Source organism: Drosophila tropicalis, unplaced genomic scaffold, assembly GCF_018151085.1.
Source record: "Drosophila tropicalis isolate 14030-0801.00 unplaced genomic scaffold, ASM1815108v1 contig_1190, whole genome shotgun sequence".
In the NCBI taxonomy this organism is placed as follows: domain Eukaryota; kingdom Metazoa; phylum Arthropoda; class Insecta; order Diptera; family Drosophilidae; genus Drosophila; species Drosophila tropicalis.
The window spans coordinates 509,686-535,328 of record NW_027172561.1 but is presented as its reverse complement, the minus strand read 5'-3'; the positions used below and the strand labels follow the sequence as shown (position 1 = coordinate 535,328).

The window sequence follows — 25,643 nt, the reverse complement described above, 5'->3', positions numbered from 1 at the left end:
TTTCAATTTTGTCAAAACATTTCGCTTAACAATTTTAGATGTTCAGCATTTAAGAATATCTTTGGCCAGTCATTAAAGGGTCTTTTCAGGTACGAAAATCTAAACCTTTAACCACAAAATATTACCACGAGGAAAGATATTTTGGTTAGTCGACAACATTTTGCAAATTTCTTGGCTTTGCTAGTAAAATGTTCAATAAATCCAGAACGAGGAATAGTTTGCATATCATTACTGCTTGCTTGTTTCAATTTGCTTGAAATTGAATATTTTAAATGGCATTAAATTGATAATTCCCATTAGAAATGCTCATCTCTAGTTGTTGTTGTCTGGCTCCAGTCAAATAGGCAAATTTCTTGACTTTCCTCAGACATTACACACACTCGCACACCACTAAACACCCATACATTTGCCAATAGATGGAGGAAGGAGAGTTGGAAGGGGGGAAGCGAGGAAAAAAAATGCTTAGATATTTTTTATGCGCAAAATAAATTGAACTTGAGGTGAAATGGGATGAGTTGATGTGCGCCGTCTAGGCGAATCGAAGCGGAGTAGAGGCAGGGGCAAGGGCTGAGGTAGAGTGGAGCAGGCCAACAGGCAAATCATTTGGAGTAGACGAAAAGCGACGAAGCGCATAAATTGTGTGGCACACACACACACACACAAATAAGGTGGCAAGCAAGGAAAATGCTTGTGCTGTGTTTTCGCTTTGAGGGATTATACCTGCCGGAAAAGAAGAAGTTAGGATATGATAGAACCAAAACCCAGACCCACATCTCTTTCTCTCCCACTCACTGTTGTCTCTCCACGACGACGTTGAAAGCTCATCTCTAGAGATTTCTGCCTAAATTATGATTTATACCTTTATTATAATATTATACGTATATATAGATCTTTCCTTGTTTCCTTTTTAGCTTGTCTACTTTGTAGTTATACTGACATGGCAGTTTTTTTTCCAAGGATAAGAAGGGGGACCTTTTCTTTTGGTTGTTTGTCGTTACGTTATTGAAATTTGTGCTTTAGATAGATATAATCGTTAAATGGCCACGCCCCAAAAACAAAACAAAAAAAAAAAAAAAAAAACGTGGCAGTTTTTTAATCGGCCATTGTGGGAGTCCCGATTGTGTGCTTGATGTCTACATAATGTCACTCACATCAGAGTCAACACTGCTCCAATGGGCACATTCATTCTCGTCGGCTGCCGATCCTACGACATCTCAGCCTAATCCACCACATGCTGGTGTCAGTCTCAGTGTGTGTGTGTGTGTGTGTGTGTGTGTGCGAGTGTGTTTGAGTTTTGCAAATCGATAATACACATCCAAATTCCCCTCAAAAGCCCCTGAGCGTCCTCTTTTCCACTCCTTCATGAAAATATGTGTAATAAATTTTTGTAACGCAAATCGAGAAGTTGTTTGTGGTGTTGTTGCCAGGATGGAAACCTAAAGCCCGAGCCCAAAAAAGAAAGAGACAAAAAACAACAAAACATATACATACAAACATCTATCCAAAGTATTTCTGGTACTAGTTTTTTCTTTACGTTGTTGTTGCTGTTTTTTTGTTGTTCCTGTTGGGTTGATGATTTTGCCGGTTGTTGTATGCAGAAAAAGAATTTAAAGTTTTTTGTTCGTGGCAAATGTGTTGATGATGACAACAACGACATCGACGAGGACGACAAGGACGTCGAAGGCTTTGGCCTTGGTGTCCTAAGGTTTAGGAATTTGCCTTTTTTATGTTGTTGCGTGGAAAGGAAATTGCTTTGTAGTTGTATATAAAAATCGATGCCCGATTTGGATAATGATAGCCTAGGTAACGAGACTTTGAGGTTAGATAAGTCCAAATGGGATCTCATTTTCGTTTTACCCCCTCCGCCTCTCTGGTTAAAAAAAAGGTTGCAAAATAAAACTAAGTAAATGGAGTCAAGCGAATCAATATAAAATTGTATTGGCTAAAGATTGAACTAGCTTAGATTAGACAACGTAATGCGTTTATAATCTAATTTGTTTTCCAATTTCTTATTGTCTGACATTTTGCGTACCGCTTTCATAAAGTCCTCCTGTATGACATATTCGCGATCGGAACGTAGGGCAAAGAGTCCTGCCTCAGTGCATGTGTTGCGAAGATCCGCTCCATTGAATTGGTCTGAGAGTTTGACAATCGCCTCGTAGTCAATTTCACCCATTTTGGCCAATGGACCAGCATGAATCTTGAGGATGTCCATGCGAGCCATCTCATTGGGTAGAGGAATTTCCAGTTTGCGATCCAAGCGACCCGGACGAAGGAGAGCCGGGTCCAGAGTATCTGGACGGTTAGTGGCCATGATTATTTTGACCTGCCCCAAAGCATCGAAGCCATCCATTTGATTGAGCAACTCCATGAGAGTGCGCTGAATCTCGCGATCAGCTGAAGTGCCCTCTGAGAAACGACGTCCGCCAATCGCGTCGATCTCGTCCATGAAAATGATGCACGGCTGATGGTCACGGGCATAGGCGAACATTTCACGGATCTGACGGGCACTCTCCCCAATATACTTATCCACAATGGCCGAGGAGGCAATCTTAAGGAAGTTGACATCTAGTTGTGAGGCAATCGCCCGGGCCAGAAGGGTTTTACCTGTACCAGGTGGACCGTAGAGCAGACATCCCTTGGGAGGGCTGATGCCAACACGTACAAACAGTTCTGGCTTAAGTAGGGGCAGTTCGATCACCTCTCGCAACTCGCGTATCTGTTCAGCAAGTCCTCCAATCTCGGCATAGTTAACATTCCCGGGCTTCTCATGACTCATTGTGTAGACCAGAGGGTCCACTTCCCGGGGCAAGCACCGCATTATGGTTAATGAGGTAATATCCAAGGCCACTCTAGTGCCTGGTTTCACGCGCGACTTGTTAATTTGTTGCCGACAACCGACAACATAACGTGGTCCATTGGATGCCTTCACAATGTATTTGTTAGGGGACAATTCCTTGAGCACCTCACCTATCATTTGACCGACACTCTCCAGTGCTTTCATATCCTCCTCGCTCTTTTTATAATTCACATTAAAACTCTGTAACAGAAAGCAGAGCATTGGTATTTTACTTAAAATCGTTTTGTTTGGCTTACATGAAGTTTTAATTGCAATTTCTGCATTCGGTGCATGATGTGCCGATGATCACTTAAACGGGTGTGATAAGCTCTCATCGCGTTTAGACGCTTCACGTCCACATAAGTTACTTCTTCTTCACCAATAACTATAAATTCTTTCATTTTTGGTTTTCCTTCTGAATAAGTTTAATTTACTGACTCAAATAAAATCTCTGAACTGACTGAATGTGCTTTCTCATGCTAAGGGGTTGCCAACTAGGTTATCGACACATAACGTCGCTGCCAACTTGTTAAATAAGTAAAAAGTTTAAACAAATGGTCACACCAATTTGCAATCGATATGCGATTATCTACGCATAAATTCAAATTTGACATGATAAACTGCTAATTACATGGATTCACATTGTTTTGAAATAATAACCTGTACTTAGATTTCCCTCCCACTATGGGCTGCATAATCAAACAGATTATTAGATAAAACAAGATGCTAGTTAAGGTTGCTATATATGTATGGCGTTAGAATTGTGTTTGTAACAAACCTTCTTACAGACTTATGACATAATATGGTCACTTGTCGGAATTCATTTTGTGAATGAAAAATACCTAAGAAAAGTATTATTTTAGAATGTGAGAAAATCAAAACTCAAGTTAAACCCAAATGAATTTTTCAATTATGGTAAACATCTTGCGCTAAGCCATTCGGTCAAGAGAGACTTCTTATGTCTAATAACGGGATGAACTAAAAATAGTTGCAGAAAAGTGGTGGCCACTTCTGTCTGTTGAATGGGTAAGTGTGTGTATGGGAGTGGGTGTGTGTATGGGAGTGGGTGTGCGGCAGTGCGGGGGTGAATGGGTGTGCATAGTTTCATTTTGTTTGTAATGTGTCCAATAATAGTGGCATTACGCTTATTTAACATGCACGCACACACACAGAGATCTAACACAGATGTCCACTGAAACGCACATGCGTGTGATGTGTTTGATGTCCATGTGTGCGTGTGTGTGTATGCGTGTGCATACATAAAAATGTCCTTAACCCACAAACACTAGCATAGGGGATAATATTAGCATAATATCCATGTGTGTGCGTGTGTCTAACAAAAGCCAAAGCCGCATTGGGCCTACAGTTTGCTTTTGGGTTGGGACTGGATTTGGATTTTGGGTTAGGCAACGTTTGAGCCAGACAGCCGAGCCTAAGAGAAGCTAACATTGCCGTAAACTGACAAGCCACATCAACCGTAAAAGCAATCCCCTCTATATAGAGTATGTTCTAAGGCATATTTGACTACAATCTACAGATACCCTGTATCGCCTTTTAATTCGAACTTCTGTGACAAATTTCACATTAACAATTCGTTTCAAAAATATCCATACATAATTGAAGTAGTGAAAAACGTTTTTTAATTAAATATTCCCAACGATTCGGTTGATTCAGTTCAATGCGCTTTAAGTTTTGTTTCATAGAAACGCTTTCCATTGTTTTTCCAGAGTTAACCGAACCAAAAAAATTAAAAGTTTAAGTATTTAAAATGAAAATATTAAAGAAGTTAACTTCGGCTTTGTCATTTTCTAAATGCATAGACACAATTATAAAAGGCTAGCAGGACTTTGGTTCTTAGTCCATGGTAACACAGACATTTTAGCCTTGCATGTTTAGCACATTGATTATTAAATCGTGGATATTATAATTGACATATCTTTCAAACTCTCACTCTTTCTTTTCCTTTCTCTTGGTCCTTTGCAAGCTATTTGTATGTTTAGATGCATTTGAATATGGTGGTCCGATCCGACCAATTTGCATTTTGTATGTAATGATGGTCATACATTGCTCAAGTTTTATGTCAATAGAGGTGGTGGGGTTAATACTTACCGGCGGACGGATGGATCGGCTCAGCTACTTACACTGATCCATACATAATGGAGCTGAAACGTCTTCACCTCTGCAATTGAACTTGTCTGAGTTAATTAATCAGGAATATACGTACTCGGGTATATTTCTTTGAATTGGGGAAAATATAAAAACATTTACTCGGAGTGGCATGCACTCCTATGACTATGAGCATTCATAGTCTTGTCTTGTACGAATGCTGTGTAGCTTTTGCCCTGCCCAAGTTAGCCCTGGATCTCTGGCTTTTGTCTGTGGCTGGTAAAAAAATAGATTGTTGCATGACATTTTCCGTTTTGAACAACTCCTTGTTCACTGTTCTAACAATGTAATTGTCAATGTTATTGTTTGTCTCTTTCTTTTTTTTCGGTTGAATTTATTGTCGATGTTGTTGTTGTCGTTGTTGTCGGAGGCCTGACCGGTCAAAGATTAAAGACATAATGGGCGCGTGCCCGCATGCCAGGATGTGGTGAGCAATTCTTTTATATATCTATGTATATACATACACATACACAGATACATATATTTATGTATATGTATGTAGTATACTGAAGATGAGCCGCGTTTTTAATAACATTTTATGCCATTTTGGCCGAGCTTTCATTTCGGTAATAAATGAGCCGTTAAACGCTTAAAGTTGGCCAGCAAAAGCGCCTATGTGTGTCTCTCTATATGTATGTATGTTTGTGTGTGGTCCATATATGTGTGTGTGTGTGTGTATGTGTGTGTGGTTGAAGCATTTTATTTCCGCTTTATTGTGGGTTCGGCCAAGACGACTTAGCCAAGTTAAGCGTCATAAACGGGTTAATGACTTGGAAGTTGCTTTTAATGCGTAAAAAAATGTTGAGCATTTGTTGCTGTCGTGTTGTTGTTGCTGTTGTCTCTTGTGTCTTGTGTCTCGTTGGTCTTGCCACTCAAGTGTCGGTTGGTTCTTAAGCCTCTTGGATCACCAGCTTTATCGTCTGTTATTTTTCGTAACCTTTTTCCCCGTACTTCTTCATGTTGTTTCTTTCTTGGGGCTTTTTCTTTTTTTTTTTTTTTATCAATTTAATGTCGCTTGTTTGTTGTTTGTTCACTTCTGCAATATGATTATTTTTTTATGGCTAATTTTTAATTTGTTTGCACATGTGTTTGGCGGCAGAAAGAAGCAAAAACCTAGACCCTTTGGTTAACCATTCCCAATCGTTTTTTCCTTTTATGCTTTTATCGCCCGCTTGTCAGCACACGCATTTATTTTCTCCAAACCTTTAAAAAATAAAAAACAAAAATAACCCAACATACATGTATGTAGTTGTACATATGTGAAAGTGGTTATATGTATGTACATACATTTCTATTAGAGCGCTGCATGAAAGTAAACAACTCCATGAACTCTAAAGTGGTTTGCTTTTGATGCTTGACAAAAAATGCTGTAAACTATTGAAACGAGTGGTAAAAATTTGTTCAATAGTGTTCAAACAATAAATTAACAACATTTTTGAAAGAGAACAGAACATTTTTATGAAACATTTCGTTTATCTATTAGTTTTTAACTTGGTTTCAAAGCTCTATCTATCTTTTGATTCAAACTCTTTCCAACGAGTAATGTGAGTAAAGTAAACGCCTTTCAAAACCTGAACGAATCTTTTGGTCCTTTAAATTTTATTCAACCATTCGTTTATTCATTTAAGTTTGGTATGCTCATTTAATTTGTGTGAGTGATAGTTTAAAGGTTAAATAATCGATTAGCTAGATAAGCTATGCTACGGCTAGAAGTATTTGATATTATGATAGGTACAAACATCTATTGTTAAAGTTTTTGTGGAGATGTTTAAGTCTCTCCGCGGCTAATTCAATATTGGCTCTGTGGTGCAGTCCGTTCTTTGGTCCTTCGAATGAATTCATGCAATCGTCCAATTTAATCATATACAGACACTGACAACCCGTCGCCTTGCCTTGACGCACAGTGATTCTTTTGCTAAAATCGTCTTAGAAAATTATGACTTGAAATATTTGGAAGTGCTCTTTTACATTCCCAGTTAATTGAAGACATAATGCAGTCCTTTGCGTAGTCAATCTGTCGTGATGAAAAAGGAAATAAAAGAATTGTATGATAATAATGTAATTAAGAAGGACAAAATACAATTATAAAAGAGAGAATATGAAATCTGTTAAGCAACGTAAGGAAATTTATTGAGTTGTTTATATGATGTTTGGAACCACTGTGCGTCCATGTTTTTTGTGCCTTTAGCAGAATGTTGAAACATTTCCGTTTGCTGTAGGATACAAATGACCGAACATTTTTATATTTAACACCATGCATTGTTATTGCTATTGTTGTTGTTGTTGTTGCTGCTGCTGCTGCTGTGGCATGTGTGAGACATAAATATTTTATGAAGGCATTTTTTTGTTGTTGGTCTTTGTTTTTGCTTGATTTATATGTAGGTATATGTTTACATACATATATGAAGGTCTGGCAGTTAGGTGTTAATAGTTGCGTGCGTCTGACTTAATGTTTTGGCCAGTTTATTTACCCATTTTAATGCCTCCTCTAAAATGTGGCCAGAAATTAAATTCACATAAATCATAGAAGAGAAGCTATCATGGGCATTTTTTGTTCTTGTTGTTTTAGGCAAAAATAATTGCATTTTTAATTAGATATTAGCGCAATCGGAATTAAAAGTTAATAGCGTCAAAAATATCAAAATTTATATGTGGAAAATAATACAAATATTTCAGAAATAACAGTTTGTTGATAACTAAAGCCTATTGGAAAGGAAAGCAACAAACGGACTTCGATTAGAAGATCCTATTATAGATTTAGAAATATTTGTTAGAAGCAAAAGATCGGAGTATAAACAATACTAATAATATAAGCCTGAACCTCTTGCCCATCTTAGGATGGTACGGGACATATCAATTTGACAATGAAAGACAATTTTTGAGCGAATGCTTCGTTAATTTATTGATTTTTGGCCCAAAAGAAACCAAATGCCGGAGTAAAAAATAAATGTTCCTCAAAATACGTTCTTGATGGGCAACAATTTCAATCGGCTAGTGAATGAATAATTTGGATTAGGAAATGTTCCCGACTTAAACATACTTTTAGATTGGCTTATAATCTAATTTTGTTTCCAATTTCTTATTGTCTGACATTTTGCGTACCGCTTTCATAAAGTCCTCCTGCATGACATATTCGCGATCGGAACGTAGGGCAAAGAGTCCTGCCTCAGTGCATGTGTTGCGAAGATCCGCTCCATTGAATTGGTCTGAGAGTTTGACAATCGCCTCGTAGTCAATTTCACCCATTTTGGCCAATGGACCAGCATGAATCTTGAGGATGTCCATGCGAGCCATCTCATTGGGTAGAGGAATTTCCAGTTTGCGATCCAAGCGACCCGGACGAAGGAGAGCCGGGTCCAGAGTATCTGGACGGTTAGTGGCCATGATTATTTTGACCTGCCCCAAAGCATCGAAGCCATCCATTTGATTGAGCAACTCCATGAGAGTGCGCTGAATCTCGCGATCAGCTGAAGTGCCCTCTGAGAAACGACGTCCGCCAATCGCGTCGATCTCGTCCATGAAAATGATGCACGGCTGATGGTCACGGGCATAGGCGAACATTTCACGGATCTGACGGGCACTCTCCCCAATATACTTATCCACAATGGCCGAGGAGGCAATCTTAAGGAAGTTGACATCTAGTTGTGAGGCAATCGCCCGGGCCAGAAGGGTTTTACCTGTACCAGGTGGACCATAGAGCAGACATCCCTTGGGAGGGCTGATGCCGACACGTACAAACAGTTCTGGATTAAGCAGAGGCAGTTCGATCACCTCTCGCAACTCGCGTATCTGTTCAGCAAGTCCTCCTATCTCGGCATAATTGATATTACCGGGATCCTCATGACTCATTGTGTAGACCAGTGGATCTACTTCGCGTGGCAAACATTTCATTACCGTCAAAGTCGTGATATCCAAGGCCACTCTAGTGCCAGGTTTCATGCGCGACTTATTGATCTGCAGCCGACAACCCACTACATAACGCGGCCCACTCGATGCTTTAACAATGAAATTATTTGGTGCCAATTGCTTGAGTACCTCACCTATCATTTGACCTACACTTTGCAGTGCTTTCATATTTTCCTCAGACTTTTCATATTCGACACTGAGCATCTAAGAACGGAATTTGGAATACTCTTAATTATAACAACCCTGGAGCTTACCTTATGCCTGAATCGCAGTGCTTTCAGGCGTGCATCGACTTCACGATGTTCCAGCATTTTGGCGCGATACAATTTTAAAACTCTTAAGCGCTCATTATCTATGGGATGTGTTGAAGATTCGGGTGGAGGTTGGTCTGGAGCTGGAACTATATCAGTCATATTTTGTTTTCTTTTTTGTTTTGGAATTTTAACAATTATATTAAAATTCCAAAACAAAAAAAAAAAAAACAAAAAAATGCAAAATTGACGTGTCATGTTTATGTGACGTTTTAGATAAGCCAACTTGTTAGATCCAACGAAGTTAGTTAACTCCAAAAGTGTTTAATTTAAATTAAAAAACTGGCTTACTATTGCCCATGGAATATTTGAAGCCTGTAGTTTCCATTGATAGTTAGAATTGGTAAGTCTATTAGCCATTTGGCGGTAGATTTTTCAAAATACTGGTTACTAAAATGTGTTTGCCTCTGGTCACGCTGTAGAGTCTACGGAACATTGCGGACGTGCTCTCTATTTTCTAGCCTTATCAGCAGTTAACATATGTATGTGGGAGCACTCTCAGTCGGCTAGTCTCGTTCGGGCACATAGCACAGAGTGCTCAAACATCTCTAGGTCACCCTTGAAGGTGAACCCCAGCGGTCGCAAGTTTTCTTCTTTTGATAAGAATATTATTTAAAAATTTCTAAAAAAGCAAAACAAAAACCTGCAAATTCATTTCATAAAACACCATTAGAGAAAAATACTATTAAAGAATCGAGTTCAGCGTTATCTCTGACGGGTAAGTGAATGAGAGATAATAAATGTATATAAAAGCCAAGCCAAAAACTCGACTAATTTCAGAACCAAACATAATGGGTAAAACAAAAGAAACGGCACGGATTGTTATTATTGGGGCAGGTGCCTCTGGTTTGGCTGCAGGTACGCGACTTTTGGAATTGGGTTTCAAAGATGTTCAAATAATCGATGCAAAGGATCGCATTGGCGGACGTATACATACTGTAGAATTTGGTGATAATGTTGTCGATCTCGGAGGTCAATGGTGTCACGGCGAGAAGGGTAATGTTATCTATGAACTTGTGAAAGATCTCAATGTTCTAGATCGGACGGGAGATTTCTTCAGCTCAACGATTTATGTGCGTTCCAATAAGGAGATTTTGCCACAGGAAACTGGTACTGTTTTACGTGGCATTGCTGCCAAATATGCACCAGAGGGAACAGAAGGACTCAAAGGATCCCTAGATGATCATGTGACCCCCAAATATTGGTCGGAAGTGGCTAAGCAATTACCCTCATTGGATTCTTCGGTGGCCAAAGAAGCTTTGCGAACCATCAAGCTAATGCTATGCAGCTGGAAGACATGTAATAATCTCGCCGATGTCTCACCGATTAGTTATGCTGTACCCTCGGAGGGTGACAATTTGCTCAATTGGCGTGACAAGGGTTTTGCCAGTTTCTTTACTATTCTGATGAAGGCCGATCCCAATAAACCCGATGACTTTGGTGTTCTCAATGGCCATGTGACACTGAATAAATGCATTGCCGAGATCAATTTGTCAGGTTCGGATGATGTGACCATACGATGTGAGAATGGTGAGATTATAAAGGCCGATCATGTGATATATACCGGTTCGCTTGGCTATCTGAAGGAACATCATCGTACACTCTTTGTGCCTGCTTTGCCAGAGGCCAAAGTACGTGCCATCGATGGCCTTAAGTTAGGCACTCTGGATAAGTTTTATTTGGAATTCGCTGCCCCGCCAACTCCCAATGAATACGTGGGCTTTGATTTCCTCTGGCTGGACAAAGATTTGGAGGAATTGCGTAAGACAGAATACTTCTGGCTGGAGAGTATTCGTGGCTTTCATCGTGTGACCCATCAGCCAAGATTGCTCGAAGGTTGGATAATTGGTGAGCATGCTCAGCATATGGAAACTCTATCCGAAGAGAAGGTGCAAGAGGGTTTGTTGTGGCTGTTCAACAAATTCCTCAATTACAAACTACCCCAATTGAAGGGTATTAAGCGCACTCAATTCTACATGAGCCCGTATTTCCGTGGCAGTGTTAGCTATCGTTCCATATTGGCTGACAAACTGCAAACTGGTCCCTGGGATCTGGAGGCCCCTGTAACTTCGGCAAATGGTCGTCCGCGTTTGCAATTTGCCGGTGAGGCATCCAGTAAAACTCACAATTCCTCGGTTAATGGAGCCGTTGAAACCGGTTGGCGTGAGGCGGATCGTCTCAAGCAATATTATCTTAAATAAACCATGGCAGAATGAGGGGGGAAAGGGAGGAACGCTATCAAACCGTGACACACTTTAAAAATAATATCAAGCAATTAAAAAAAAAAAAAATAAAACATATTTTACATTCTACTGTTTTGGCGAATGAAGTAAAAGACAAATTCATTTGACTTTTTATGACTGCGTTTTATTTACATAACTGTCGAGTTGTCTATCTGTCTGATTCTCGTCGTTTGTCGTTCTGTTTGTCGCGTTTTGTCAAATTTCTTTGTTCCTATGTTCTTTCATTCGCTTTCTTTCTCGCTCTCTCCTCTCTTTTCTCCAATTTTCGTCTTTTTGCAGTGTGCACTTCATTTTGTAATTACCTGAGGCAAAATGTGGCAATCTGCCAAAAATTTGTTGAGTTCACTTAATGACGAAATGTAAAAATTGTCCCCTCTATATAAAAGGCACACACACTTACATACATACATACATACATACAAACATTTACAGCGGCAGTCACGAGTTTATTTCCGGTTGCCATTTGCCGTCACGTAGAAGCATTTTCGTAGACTTTTCCTTCTCATCTGACTCACCGTCCCGTTCCCTCCGGCCCACAAAAGTATGCACAAGTTAATTTGATTTTGCTGTAAGTCAGCATAGGGAAAAACTAAGCTGCTCTTGCTTGCTTCAACTGAGGCGAAAAATCAAAATTTCCGTATATTGCCTACTTTTTGGTTGTTGTTCTCTTCCCCCGCATGCACATAGAGTTGGAATATTTGGGCGAGCTTGTATCGAGAATATTTATAAAGATATATCCAAACATATATGTATGCGGGTGTATGGGTGTGTTTTGTTGAACTGCTTCTGGCTGGTGTCTGTTACCCACCCATCATCACAACCAGCTAACACACATATGTTTATAAATGCCTTTCAGTCGCTGAGCTCGTTTCAATCACGTGTTGCCAGAACGTCGCTGTCTGTCTGACTGGCTCTCTGTCGTACTGTTTTTTTCTGTTCTGTGTTGTCAAAAATTTATAGCATGAAGCGAATTTGAAGAGTGGCGGAGGGAACATTTATCAGCTTCAGAGGTAAATTCTTAGTTTGGTTCCCAAATCAGGCATTTTGGAGGGAAAATTTCTGTTACTTACCCCCTAAGAATTCACCACTGGTTAAAATTGGAGGCAGTGCCAAAAGCAGCCACCATCTCCTCACACACACACACACACACACATGTACATATATAAAAAAATAAATAAAAAGGCATAAAAACATGCAAATAAAATTAACAAAAATAGAGTGGGAGAGCTGCTTTTCTCTCCCTCTTTTTTGGTATACTGCCACTTATAATGGTGCTTTGTCCTTTCTCTTTCCCCGACCTCAAGACTCGAGAGTTGTATACACTTTGAAGACTTAAGTTGTTCTGCAAGACATAAGCGATCAAGAGATGACAGATTTCTAGGCTTATCTTCAGTTTTTCTTAATCATAATAATACATTTTCCATGCTAGATATCTGAATTATTTTCCAATATATGTTTTTCTGTGTGCCATTAAAGAACGCAGTGTAACAAAACTACACAGATGAATTGTACAAATTTTAAGGATTAAAACAAAAATTTATACATTGCATTGAACTGTCATTATTTCACATTTCGACAGAGAAAGAAGTGTAAGTTTTTGTTTAAAGAAGAGAACCATTTAAAAAATGTCCTTAAATGGTGTCAAAGGCAAAAAAGTTGAAAGAAGAGTTTTTACCTAAAATTATGTAGGTTGCTTCATTCGGTGATAACCCAAAAATTATAAAAATTGGATCAGGTATGCCTAAAGGTATACCTAAACATCAGAGTTACCAAATAATAGTTGAGCACTTTTTTCTTTATTTCTAAGAAAAAAAGCAGTTTTACCTTTAGAAAGATATTTGGGGATGTCCTTGCAGTTTCGACTAAACAGTTTTTCTTCTTTTTGGCATATCTTTGAAATTAAATGACCAATGTAGATAAAAGTGTAATCAATGTTTAAGTTACTTCAAGACCGAAAAGTGTAGGAATATATGTATGTGAATTTATGGACTTGCTGATCCATAATCCATTTGTGGACTAATATGTGACCGACACCATAATAAGAAAAAAACAGCCCATACCAATGATACTGATTCTAGACTCTAGGGTGTATTTTAAGTTGAATTCCAGGTACTGTGGACGCCAGACATATGGTCTAGAGCCTTTTCTACCAAATATTACAACTTTATTTTCATCAGTCCATTGTACGTTCCTCCAGTTTTGGGCAAGCCAATTCTGATGATCTTTGATTAACTTAAGGCAATTGGCATTATGTCTTGCGTTGGAGGGTTTCTTCGGCTGGAATCTTTTGAATTGTTCTTCCGAAGGTAGCTGCGAACAATTTGGACCTTTGTTATGGTGTTGAAGTCCTTTTTGAGATGTGTTACAGCCTTAAAAGAATCCTTATCGCTCTTTCGCATTAAGGGACCGACTTCTTGCTGCTTCAGTTTTAGCTTTCGTCTGCGAGTTTAAGACTTCTGTTTCAAATTGATCGCAATTCGGATCATTCTGTTGAAAGTACCAACCAATTTTCCATATTCACGATACGATTTTCCCTCCAAACCCTGGTTTTGGATGACGTTTCGCTTTGCAAAAACATATTCACATGTTCCTTTTACCTTAAAATAAGTCTAGGAATCTTTTGAACACATTACCTCAGCAAGTGGTGCTATTTTTAAGTTCGTAGCTGTATGTAGGTTTCAGATTCAGATTTATTCTCACGTGGTCAAACTTGTTTCAGGATATTTCTTGAAGGTTCGTATCTAGATGGGTACTCCAGGACTTTTGTTACCTAATTCCTTGATTTACAAATTTTGATTCCATTTTAAATTTCATTCTACAAATCAAATACATTTGAAGAAAAATTGAATTATTGTTTTGTATATCATTATATCATCTTCTCTAAATTGTTCTTTAATTTTGTTTGGTGATTTGTTTCTTTGCTTGAATTTAAGAATAACTTAAAATACATACATATGTATGTGCCGCCATTTGTTGCACACACACACACACACACACACACACACACAGACACACACAATCTTGACAGAGTTTATCTCATTTCTTGGTGTTCTTTTGTTGCCATTGATGTTAAAATCACTTGAATTTTTCAACAGCGCTTTATAAAAATCAATTTAGGCACAAATACGTTAACGTTTTTTATTTATTTTTATTTTTCTTTTTTCTTCATTTCGCGTTTGTTGTTGTTTGTTCGTTTATTATGATTTTTTTTTTTATTTGTTGCGGTGGAGTGAGGAGCAAAAAATGAAATTTAAAGAAATGAATTAAATTATGTCATAAATGCGCAGACTGGCTGACAGGGCAGACAGAAGTACACAGTCGCTGATGCCAATAATGGCATTTAGTTCCATCAAATTGATATTGATTTATTATTTGGGTAATGCAATTTACGTAGAGCAGCCAGCCAACATATCAACTGATTTATGAACAGCAAATGGAACAAGCGTGAATTGGTTTTGTTTCTGTCCTGGTTCTGGTTCTGGTTTCGTGTCTGTTTCTGGGACTGGGCCTGGGCCTGGCCCATTCAAACGAGAATGTCGAGCGGTGGCATTTGGTTCATTTGGTTGGCCAATGAAATGGCTGCGGTTCTACGGGTTTCTCTCTTTTTTTTCACATTCCACATCTTTTGGCGGTTATTTGGTTGCGTGTTGTTTTTTTCTACCTTCTCTGGTTACGAAATCAACTGCATTCAATACGAGACAACGTTCATATATGTATCTATGAATTTACATACATACATACATATGTATACATGATAGAAAATATAAAACTTCTTATCTTCTTCAAGTCTTTAACCCTCAAAGAGAAGTTTTGAACTCGTTAACATAACTGAGAAACACACGCAGACGGAATTGAAAATTTAAATATCAAAACCAAAAATTAAATCGTGCAGAAAAATAACTAAAGCCCAACCAAGTCAAACCCCATTTTTATACCCTTGTTATAAGGGTATATGTATTTATGTATATGTCAGAAGTGTGCAACGCATAGAAAAACGCATATTTAACCATATAAAGTGTATATATTCGTGATCAGCAAGTTCGACCGTCTGTTTGTCCTTCTGTTTAGAGTTATAGCGACGTAATTTTTGATGTAAGCAGAATCTTATATAGGATATACTACGGAATATTTAAGACTCAGATGTATATTTCAGATTAGACCATTATATCATAAAGCTCTAGCCGGACCAATCAAACCATAATTCGTGCCAATCGGTCATAGGCAGTTGCCATATAATTGTCAGTTGAGTATACTAACGACTATGCCAAATTTCATCAAGATCATCAACTCGACGTTTTAGGTAATAAAAGAGTAACAAAAGTTAAGGGGTATACAATTTTCGCAATGCCCTCTGGTTTTTAGAGAGTTACTAACAAAAAAAAAAAAAAGAAGATAAAAATGTTGGGGAAACACTGAAAAAAGTTGCCACAAAGTATCCCATAAGCAGCCACAAAAAAAAAAAAAACCAAAAAGTAATCCGCATTATAAATTTTATTAGGTTCACGACCTTAGAATACCCTGTCGCCAGGACATTTTTTATACCCTTATAATGCCACAAAATCTGAGGTCCTAGTATTGTTTATAAGACAGAATACAGATTTCTATATATTTTTCAACTATCCACAAGCATTTCTGACAAGTTGTTACAGTTTGTACAGTTCAAAGACGATATTTAAGTACAGTTCTGTTCATCGAAATAGAAATTGAACAAAAGAATACATTGTGTTTCATTCATAGTTGCCAAATACATCCTTTAGATGAATATATATGGATTCCAGGGTATAACGAGAAAAAAGGAGAAAACTTACGGATGAAAACCCCAAAAGGTTTAGCCTTCATAATCATTAGCTTTGATGAACTAACTTTGGTCTAGAGCACTTGATGGCCAGACATTTGGAAATTGTCATTTTGGGACCAGAGACGATGGAGCAGAGAAAGTAGTGAGTGAGTGAGTAAAAGAGGGGATGGAGAATGTACATAAGTGAAAGGGCTTTCACCTTTGTTTCCACCTGTTTCCCTTCCTCTCTTTCCCACTCAACTAGTTAAATGATGTGTGCATTAATCCTTTCAACATGCTTTTCGCATTCTTATTTATTTTTTTTTGCTAGTGCCTTGAGCTCTTGCTCCAATCATTTTTTTTTTTTTTGTGTTGGAAGGCCCTCAGCACCTGTGACAAATGTTCCAGGCATGTTAAGGAAACAACAAAGCAACGCTGCCAACTGGCAACAACAACGACAACAAAAATCTGAAACTACTTGGCACAAGGTCATATATTTTCGTCTGGCTTTCATTTACTGTTGCTGCTGTTGCTTTGCATGCTAATGAAAAATTAAAATTTCCACTACAAAAACTGTGATTCATTAGGCTGCCAGGCGGTGTCAGTGAATAATAAATAAACCCGCTGGCTAATTAAGTAAGGTATTCGCCAACCATCAACCCAACCCCCAACCCCCAAGCCCTAGCCCAACCCCAAGCCTAACCGACTCCGCCTCCCTCTCTATATGGCATTCTCTCCCAGCCATTTGCATTATACTTTTGTAATTTACATAGCACACGTGCTTCTTCTGCCTTCTGCTTCTCCTGCCGGCTTGCCCTCCTGGCTGTGAGAATGATGCCTGCCACCACACGTTGCAAGTTCATTCGTTTGAAGGGGCAATCGATATCTTTGTGTGTGTATGTGTGAAAGGAGCAACCATGTGAATTAACCATGACCAGGCAACCAGCTGTTCGGTTTGAACTTTCACACACACACACACACACACACACACACACACACATATACACATACATATATAGAAGTCGACACAACGAACCAAAATTATAAAATATACATATGTATATTATAGTTTTAGTTAATTAAATGCATATGTAAATGCGGCAAATATATTTTACTGCATTGCATTGGGCATGGGAATGGGCATGGTCGAAATCAAAGAATAATTTATGCAAATTCATAACTAAACGAGTCCAACATTGTGAATTTTAATTGCCGCACATACTGCTTGCTAGAGCCCAAAAATGTAGGCTACGATATAATTGTAATATTTATTTTTAAAGTGAAATAGCTGTGGTCTTAGAAGTAAGTGAATTGAAGAGTTCAACCGTTTTAAAAAGTATTTATAAGATCAATGAAATTTATAGTTAATAAACTATATACTACTTAAGAGAAGCTTTTTGTGCACTGCGCCACAAAGTAGGCAGTAATTTGGTTAGCGTTTTCAAAACTCCACTGTTGTTTTTCACAGTACCTAAAAGCTTCTAAAAAGAACCATTTACTTTGTCGCATGCTTCTTACCATTTCTCAAAAATATTTTGCGATATTTTCTCATTTGCTTTTTTCTTTTTTTTTTTTTGTGTGCCAAGAGGACGTAATGATAATCCTCTGATTCCAGCATATTTTCATTACATTTAATGTACTTCAAACATTTGTTTGCACACCGACGACCACTGCCACTCATTAATTAACCGCGCATTAAGTCCAAAGCGGCAATAACAACATCTGTAACGATCCTTTTTCGTCCTTCGGGATATTTACAATTATCTCTTGGGTTAGGTTCGGCACAACAAAATTTATTTTGTGCCCCGGTGAAATTAGAACAGGTTTGTTTAATGATTTGTTTTGGTGGTATGTTTATCTACGATTGTTTATGGGCTTGGTTGGATATGACAAGTTTCTTTTTAGAGGAGTCCCGAGCTCTTTCCTGGAATTTCGGTAACAGGATATATCCTTGTACCTTCCAATATGCTGGGGATCGTCCTGGGGCAGTTTGACCTTACTCGATTCTTGCCTAAACACGGTGTTTTAGTCCTATTCCAAGGACTTGCTGGTTACAGGATAATTTGAGAGGTTACTCATAAGGCCGTCTCGAATTATTCTGACTTTTCTTGATCCTTTCACTTGTTTGTTTCACTAGTCTGAGCCTTTAAGGTTACTCGTAAGGCCTTAAAAACTCCCTTGGTTGATCATGACTTGTATACTTGAGTCAATTAGTTCCACGTCTAAACTAAGACTGCCGGCTCTGTCGAGCGTGGTCCCTTAAATATATCCCGAGATGCCCATAGGGCGCTGGCTGCGGCGTCGTGCTGTTGGCAGCGGCGTTGGGATCGTGTCAGAAGTGGGTCGCCTCTTCCGGCGAATTCTGCTTACCGGCAGTATTCAAAGAATGGCTAGGCTAAAAAGTGCTTATGCTAGAAAAGGGAAGTGAAGTACCTAGTGTGTCTTGGGTCACATATTTTGCTAGGGTCGCATAAACATAAGTTGCTTACATGGCTAAATGTGTTTACAGGAAATAAAAGACGTATGTAGCTTAGTTGACTAACAGTGATATGGGTCGCGATGCACGCGTGCTGTGTGCACTCGTTTAATTTCCCCTGCAATGCACTTTCATACGTATATCGTATCTATCAGATAGAGGGCTTCCCTATCGTTCATCCCTCCCCCTTCGGTTCGCATATTCCCCTATGCAATGCACAAACCATTATCGTTTCATATAATGCATGCATGCCCCCCACGCATCTTCCCGCTTGTACGAAATTGCCAGCGGTCGCATGTGGTTCGATCGGTCATGTTTGATCGTAAATCATGGGATCGAGCCATATTGGACTTGGTTGCCCATCGCATGTGTGTGCATATCGGTTTCTTGCATTATGCTTCCCACGCATCTTCCCGGTTGCGTGTGGTTCGACTGGCCACGTTTGATCGTATGCCACTTCGATCCATCAGCAGCGGATTCGGTCGTATATCGTACGTTTGGTTTGTGTCTCGGCTATATCTTGTATCTGGTGCATCCTTTGCACCGCTTGATTGTGTTGTTGCTGGCTTGTTGTGTGGGATATTATAGTTAATTATAATGTTCCTCACACATCAATTAACAATAAATTCTCATTAACTCACAAATAACAGCGCCAGCAATTTGAAAAAAAATCTCAACACCAAAAATAAAACTTGCTTTTAGCCCCCATCAAGAACAGTTGTATGTATAACATCGAGCATCGCTAAGGAGCCCAACTAAACAACACTCATCCCGCATTTCGAAAGCCATCCATCGCTCAGACGGGTGGCAAAGCAAAATAATTTCACTTAACACGCCGCAAACACAAACACGAACACGAAGACGAACCCCGAACAAAACCCTAAAATCCAAAACTCAAACACAGCAACCAGAACAGAAACAGAATCGCAAAAACTGTGCGAAATTATGCTTATTAATGTTCCAAGAATGGGGGGAGTGGGCAGGTGGGAGGGAAACTAGTGGTAATAACTGGAGAAGATGGATGATGAAGGGGATTGGGCGATTTTTGGGGATGTCTCGCTACACTCACACAATTCACAATTACAATTATTTTTCTAGTTTCGTACCATCGTCCTGTGGACGCGGACGAGGACGATAATGCCAACGGCTGCGTCGCATAAAAATCGCAGCTGTCAGTTCAAAAAGCCAAAAACTTCAGCAACAGCATCAATTTTTCACACGCCAGCGAATTTTTGGCCATACTCTACACTATCCTCCCTCCATCCCTCCACACATTCCGCCGCCATTTAACCCACAATTGAGGAAGACATGTGAACAAAATTTTCACGTGCAAACTTTTCTTTGCCACAAAAACAAAAAAAAAAAAAAAAAAAAAACACCCAGAAAAATGGAGAAACAAAAAAGAAATGGGAAAAGTACAAACAAACAAACACGGCAAATAAAGCAAATACAATTTTGTGTAGAAAAGTACTTGATCCGACACTTAAATACTCTCACTTCTTTCACACGTCAATACACTTAATTAACGATGAGTTTCATGCGCTTTATAATGGCCAAAAGGAGAGTCAATTAAACTGCAATCAAATCAAAAAAATGGAGGAAAAAAATGAACTCCTAAATAAACAACTTTCTTAGCAGTCAAAGTAGTCAAAGTTAAAAATCTTTCTCCATCAATTTCAAGTTAACTTGAAAGGAAAATCAAAAAAATAGTTCCCTTTTGATTGAATTAAACTCGAATCAAAAACAAATTGTATTTCATTTCAGATTCCAACTTTATTTGATACCAACACGAATCAAAAATTCAAATGAATTTTGGTTTAAAACTTTAATATTGCTCAATAGGGAATTTGAAAATATTTCGAGTCTATGCAATGGATCCAAACTTACTGCCACCGTCTCCCTCTCTCTGATCTGATGTGACCTCATATCATATGGAGAGCATTCATGGAGCAAGGTGTAGTAGTTACACGGTGTGGCATGGCAACGCATAAGTTGCCACAAATAAAGTAAAGTAAGCTGCACAATTTTATTTCGTGCGTTTGCGAAAAGAGCAGAGCATGGCATGGAGGTCTGTCTGGGTTAGGCCCACCATCACCACCATCACCACCGCCACCACCATCGCCACCTTCACCACCTTATCCATCACAGAGAGATACAGGGGAAAATTTAGATGGAGTGAGTGCGTGTGTGTGTGTGTGTGTCTATATGTTCTGAGCACTGCCAGCTAATCTCAACAAACAAAGCGTGAAACTAACAATTCTGCAAATACAGACAAAACCACAGCCAGGCCGCCCTCCAAACAAACAGAGGGAAACAGAAAGAAAAAGAAAGACAGACAGAGAGTGGGAAAAAGAGAGCGAAAGAGAGCGGTGAAAGGAAAGAGACGCATAATGCTAGGTATGAGGGCTAACAGAAGAAGCAGGACTTTTGGGGGAAGGGGCAGCTGGCGAAAACTTTGTCTTGTTCGCTTGCAAAAATGAAACTTTATTTTCAAGTCAGCCATCGAATTTATTTTCTTGTCAGCTAAGCATCGCGAGGGAAAACTCTCTCTATCTCTATTTCTTTCACTCGTACTGTTTCTGAGTCTGTATGTCAGCATGTCTGTCTGTCTGTCTGTGTAACTGTGTGAACTAAGCTAGTCGTATTTAGGATTGGCGTTAAATTGGCAAAAGGCGATGGCTAAGCAAATAATGAACTTGCTAATTTTCTTTGCCATTCTCATTTTGCACGGCAATTGCTTGCAGCGCGGCGTATTAGTAATAAAATATTATTCGCTGTCAAATTGCGCATACGCAGTGTTGGCTTCTGCTTGCTTAAGCCACAAGCCGGAAGTGGCCGCATAATAATCACAAGCACCTACCCACACACATACAAGTACAAGCAACAGGAATTTGAGCCAAAATAATAATAATACAAAAAACAGAGTGAGAGAGACAGAACGAAAGAGGAATAAAAAATAAAGAAAAGCCAAATGCGGCAGCGCAACAAGCTAAGCTCTAATTTTCTCACGTACTTGTAAATTTTGCGGAAAACCGCAACAAATTCACTTATAAAAGTAATCTAGAAAACGCGTACAAAACACAGGAAGCACACAAAAAGGCACACACACACACACACACAGGCCGCGACAGGAAAGTGAAAAAGGGAGCAAAATAAGGAAAACCAAAGAAGTGAAAACCAGAAGTAAAACGAGACGAGAGCTCGGTGTGTAAAGAATTGCGTTTTGTCGTCGCGACACGGCGACAACTTTGCGTGTTGCCATTAGAACAAGAAGTGAAAAAAAGAAAAAAAGAGAAAGAAAAAAAGTATAGGTGCTGCCTGGTGAGACAGAGATGAGGGGCCAAAGGACCTGGCTTAAAGCGTTTGCCACTTTATCAGAGATTTTAAAACGAAATGAATGTAAGCACATTAAATGACTTGGACTTGGTGTTGTTTAAGGGCTGAAATGAAGTTGGGGGTAGGGGGAACTGCAAAATGTTCCTGTGCCTTTAGCATTAGGCACTCATCTTAGGGGAATGTAATAAAAAAGTTTCAAATGCAAACTAAAAAAATAAAAAGATACAAATTAAGTTAACAAGAATAACGATAAAAAGAGTTAATTCTAGAACGATTTGTAGCAAAGAAAGATTTTTATTTGCGGACACAAAAGTTTTACACAGAAAAACAACTTCAAATCATAAGGGTGAAGTCGTATATTAAATCGCTCGCTTACTTTTACTAAAGCACACCCTACGAAGATTTTTGTCTTAGTACTCGCTTCTTTAACTCCGCTTTGAGTGTGAAATTAGTAGTCAGACATCAAGTAGTGGTATAGCATTGGCTTAAGCGGTCGGCTTCACGCCAACCCGTCTCAGTGGCTCCATTGACAGTGCCGAAATGTGTTTTACTTGTGGCCTCGCCGGCAAATTGCAATTTGGGATATATGTTTAATGAATCCATTATGGGGGCCTCCAGATCCCATGGCCCAATATTTAGGTCATCAGCCAAAGTTGTTCGGAAGCTATAGCTGCCACGGAAATTGGGATTGGCATGCCATTGAGTGCGTATGAAACGTTTTGGTTCCGGTATATGGAAGCTAAGAAATTTACCAAACAACCAAAGTAGACCCTCCAAAACCTTCTCCTCTGTGAGTGTTTCCATATGCCGAGCATGTTGGCCGGTTATCCATCCTTCGAGTAAGCGCGACTGATGGGAGACACGATGAAACGAGCCAACACTTTCCAACCAAAACCATTCGGTTGAACGTATTTCTTGCAGGTCTTTCTCTAACCATAGAAAATTGAAACCCACACAATCCGCGGGTAATGGTTGAACCTGAAACTCCATAACAAATTTATCTACAGTCCCCAATTTGAGACCTTCAATGGCGCGTACTTTGCTTCTTGGTAATGGAGGTGCAAAAAGCTGCGAATGCTGTTCCTTAAGGACACCAAGTGAGACTGTACAAATGATATGATCTGCCTGAATAATTTCACCATTCCAACAGCGTAAAATAAGCTCATCACATTGAGACCACTTTATTTCAGCTATGCGTCTATTGAATAGAACTCTTCCATTTAGCTTGCCCAGATCATTTGGTTGATTCTCCTTGCCATCCATAAGAACCCTAAGAAATGTTCTATAGCCCTTGTCACGCCAATGAAGCAAATTATCACCGTCACTTTCTATGAATTCTTTATGATTACGATTCGAGACCTCAAACAAATGATCACAGCCATCGACAGAGCATTCGTATTTTAGAAAGGATTCTAAAAACTCTTTGGCCAGTGTATTATCAATTGATGGCGATTGCTTGTCTATTTCCTGCCAATATTTTAGTTTAATATAATCACCCTCAGAGCCATGGAATTCAGTCCTTTTGTTGGGTATGGAGTTATCAGCGATCTCAAAGAATATTTTGCTCTGTTCAGCAACAATTTTGTCCTTATTGGAACGCACAAATTGCACATTATTGTAATAATCACCTGTCCTTTCTAGCAAATTGAGATCCTTGACCAATTCATAGACCACATTGCCCTTTTCACCGTGACACCACTGAGCACCCAAATCCATAAGACTATCAGCAAATGGTATGCTACAAATGCGACCACCAAGACGATCCTCTGCCTCGAGCAGTAAAACATTGCGAAATCCTTGTTCTAGGAGTCGTGTGCCTGCTGCAATGCCAGAAGCTCCTGCTCCAACGATTACAATGCGAGCCGTTTCCTTCGTTTTACTCATAGTTTTGTCTGACCAAATGCTTTGGCAAAGAATGTAGCAATTGCCTTTTTAAATGGTTTTTGGCTACAAAGCAAACTTTTCAACATTATCGACATGGCATTGCGGTTGACCTACTTCAGTGCATTCATTATGCAGTTTTTCGTTACATCTTTTGATAACAATGAAGTAGTCGCAATCTATTTTAAACCACCCAAGGTCATTTTTGTAGTTGCGGTTTCTCACTTTATCAATTCAAAAATGCATGTTTGCATAGTATATTTGTATATAATGAGTATTTTGCATAACTTTTACTTATCAGTTTGTCGAGCTTGGGCATATAATATAAACATTTTGCTTCTTTGGCTGGACTTAATCTCGAACGAAACTTCAACAAATCATTTTCAAGACAAAGAGAATTAATCCCAAAGGAAATTGGCTTTAAAATAAAAACAAAATTTTCCATTCAATGTGAACTTTGAATATCTCAGTTTAAATTTGCCCATTACTTGCTTACCAAGATTATTATCTCGATTGCATTTTAGTCTGCTCTAATTGTTAGCTTCAACAGAAATAAGCCATTTTGTTTCATTCATCTCATTCTGGCCAATATTGAACATTTGCAACATGCTAAAAGTCAGCCAAAAGTTGCTGTTACAAATCAAATTTCCACTGACACAAAAGCCAAATAAAGCGAAAAACATGAGAGAAAACATCTTGTGTCCTCGAGTTAGAGAGTCGACTCTTGGTTATCCTATTGATGTGTGGTCCAAGTTGAGATTAAATTCTCCGAGGTTTGCCACCCAAAAATTAGTTTGTTTTACAAGATCTGAATTAAATTTCGCAATTAGAATCTCTCTTCAATTATATTACTAAATTTGGATAACTTCAAAGACTTCAATTAGATAATTGAGTCTGTCTGTCTAGTTTGCTGTGTGCTTATACCCCGTTTTATAGACAATTGATGGGTATGAGACGCCTAAAAAAAATAAAGTTAAATTATCAAAAATTGTAGCATGACAAAAGTTGGCTTGTTCTCTCAAACATACACATTGAGAGATGTAGATAGACGAGGGATGCGAAGATGTGAATAGGAGTGGGAGTAGCAGAGGGACAAATGCCAAGCTTCCCTGCAGCTATGTGTCAGAATTTGAAAAGGACCTTCATCATTATTACTCTACTCTGTGTTGTCCTGATTGTTATTAGCAGGCGGCAAACTTTCAACGAGGCCAACAACGATGACTACAACGATGACGACGTTGCCTTTTAATAAACTTTTGCCATTGCGCCACCATTCAAGCAATGAGTTTATGCAAATTGTATACATAACAAGAACAGAGCCAGAGACTATTGAAGAACGAAGAGCGAATCGGCAAAAGTGGCCTTGGCAATAACAACAAATTTCAATTATGCCATCAAATCTATTTAGGTGTATAAATATTTGGAAAATTTGCGTGAGCCTCTCCAATAGGAGAGCGGCATCGGCGAAGCCGGCAGCCATGGTGTGTATAATTCACACATATTTTCTTATTGAGATTTTGTGGCAAAAGTTTTGTATTTTCGACTCTCGTACATATATATGTATATACATAAGTTATGTTACTTTTTGGCCATGGTGTAAAATTATCGACATAATTGGCGGCAACATGAAAAGTCAATAAACAAATCACACACAAAACCAAAAACCGACGATAAGCCAATAATGGAAAAACAATGAAAAGTTTAGCAA

The 25,643-nt window shown here is 38.9% G+C and overlaps 5 protein-coding genes across 5 annotated transcripts in view; 2 read left to right on the top strand and 3 right to left on the bottom strand.

The window, feature by feature from the left end:
* Ccn overlaps nt 1-25,643 on the top strand; it is a 78,283-nt gene that overhangs the window by 12,110 nt on the left and 40,530 nt on the right. The window lies entirely within an intron of this gene.
* LOC137579219 (26S proteasome regulatory subunit 10B-like) lies at nt 1,909-3,307 on the bottom strand. Its single transcript, XM_068292927.1, has 2 exons — nt 3,097-3,307; nt 1,909-3,040 (listed from the first exon to the last, which is right to left on the bottom strand). The coding sequence occupies exons 1-2, from the start codon at nt 3,238-3,240 to the stop codon at nt 1,955-1,957; spliced, it is 1,230 nt and encodes a 409-aa protein (XP_068149028.1). The 5' UTR covers nt 3,241-3,307; the 3' UTR covers nt 1,909-1,954.
* Nucleotides 7,881-9,494, bottom strand: LOC137579140 (26S proteasome regulatory subunit 10B-like). Its single transcript, XM_068292843.1, has 2 exons — nt 9,166-9,494; nt 7,881-9,115 (listed from the first exon to the last, which is right to left on the bottom strand). The coding sequence occupies exons 1-2, from the start codon at nt 9,418-9,420 to the stop codon at nt 8,048-8,050; spliced, it is 1,323 nt and encodes a 440-aa protein (XP_068148944.1). The 5' UTR covers nt 9,421-9,494; the 3' UTR covers nt 7,881-8,047.
* LOC137578894 (spermine oxidase-like) lies at nt 9,736-11,572 on the top strand. The gene is made up of 2 exons (XM_068292507.1): nt 9,736-9,940; nt 10,003-11,572. Exon 2 carries the CDS (start codon nt 10,014-10,016, stop codon nt 11,421-11,423), a length of 1,410 nt encoding a protein of 469 aa, XP_068148608.1. The 5' UTR covers nt 9,736-9,940; nt 10,003-10,013; the 3' UTR covers nt 11,424-11,572.
* Nucleotides 22,329-23,939, bottom strand: LOC137579628 (spermine oxidase-like). Its single transcript, XM_068293406.1, has one exon. It carries the CDS (start codon nt 23,936-23,938, stop codon nt 22,517-22,519), a length of 1,422 nt encoding a protein of 473 aa, XP_068149507.1. The 5' UTR covers nt 23,939; the 3' UTR covers nt 22,329-22,516.

Excerpts from the sequence above, each read along its gene's own strand:
- LOC137579219 (XM_068292927.1), bottom strand. The coding sequence starts at position 3,240 with ATGAAAGAATTTATAGTTATTGGTGAAGAAGAAGTAACTTATGTGGAC. Across the intron at positions 3,041-3,096 it reads AATTGCAATTAAAACTTCAT|AGTTTTAATGTGAATTATAA; the intron begins GTAAGCCAAACA and ends TTTCTGTTACAG.
- LOC137579140 (XM_068292843.1), bottom strand. The coding sequence starts at position 9,420 with ATGACACGTCAATTTTGCATTTTTTTGTTTTTTTTTTTTTTGTTTTGG. Across the intron at positions 9,116-9,165 it reads CACTGCGATTCAGGCATAAG|ATGCTCAGTGTCGAATATGA; the intron begins GTAAGCTCCAGG and ends TTCCGTTCTTAG.
- LOC137578894 (XM_068292507.1), top strand. The coding sequence starts at position 10,014 with ATGGGTAAAACAAAAGAAACGGCACGGATTGTTATTATTGGGGCAGGT.
- LOC137579628 (XM_068293406.1), bottom strand. The coding sequence starts at position 23,938 with ATGAGTAAAACGAAGGAAACGGCTCGCATTGTAATCGTTGGAGCAGGA.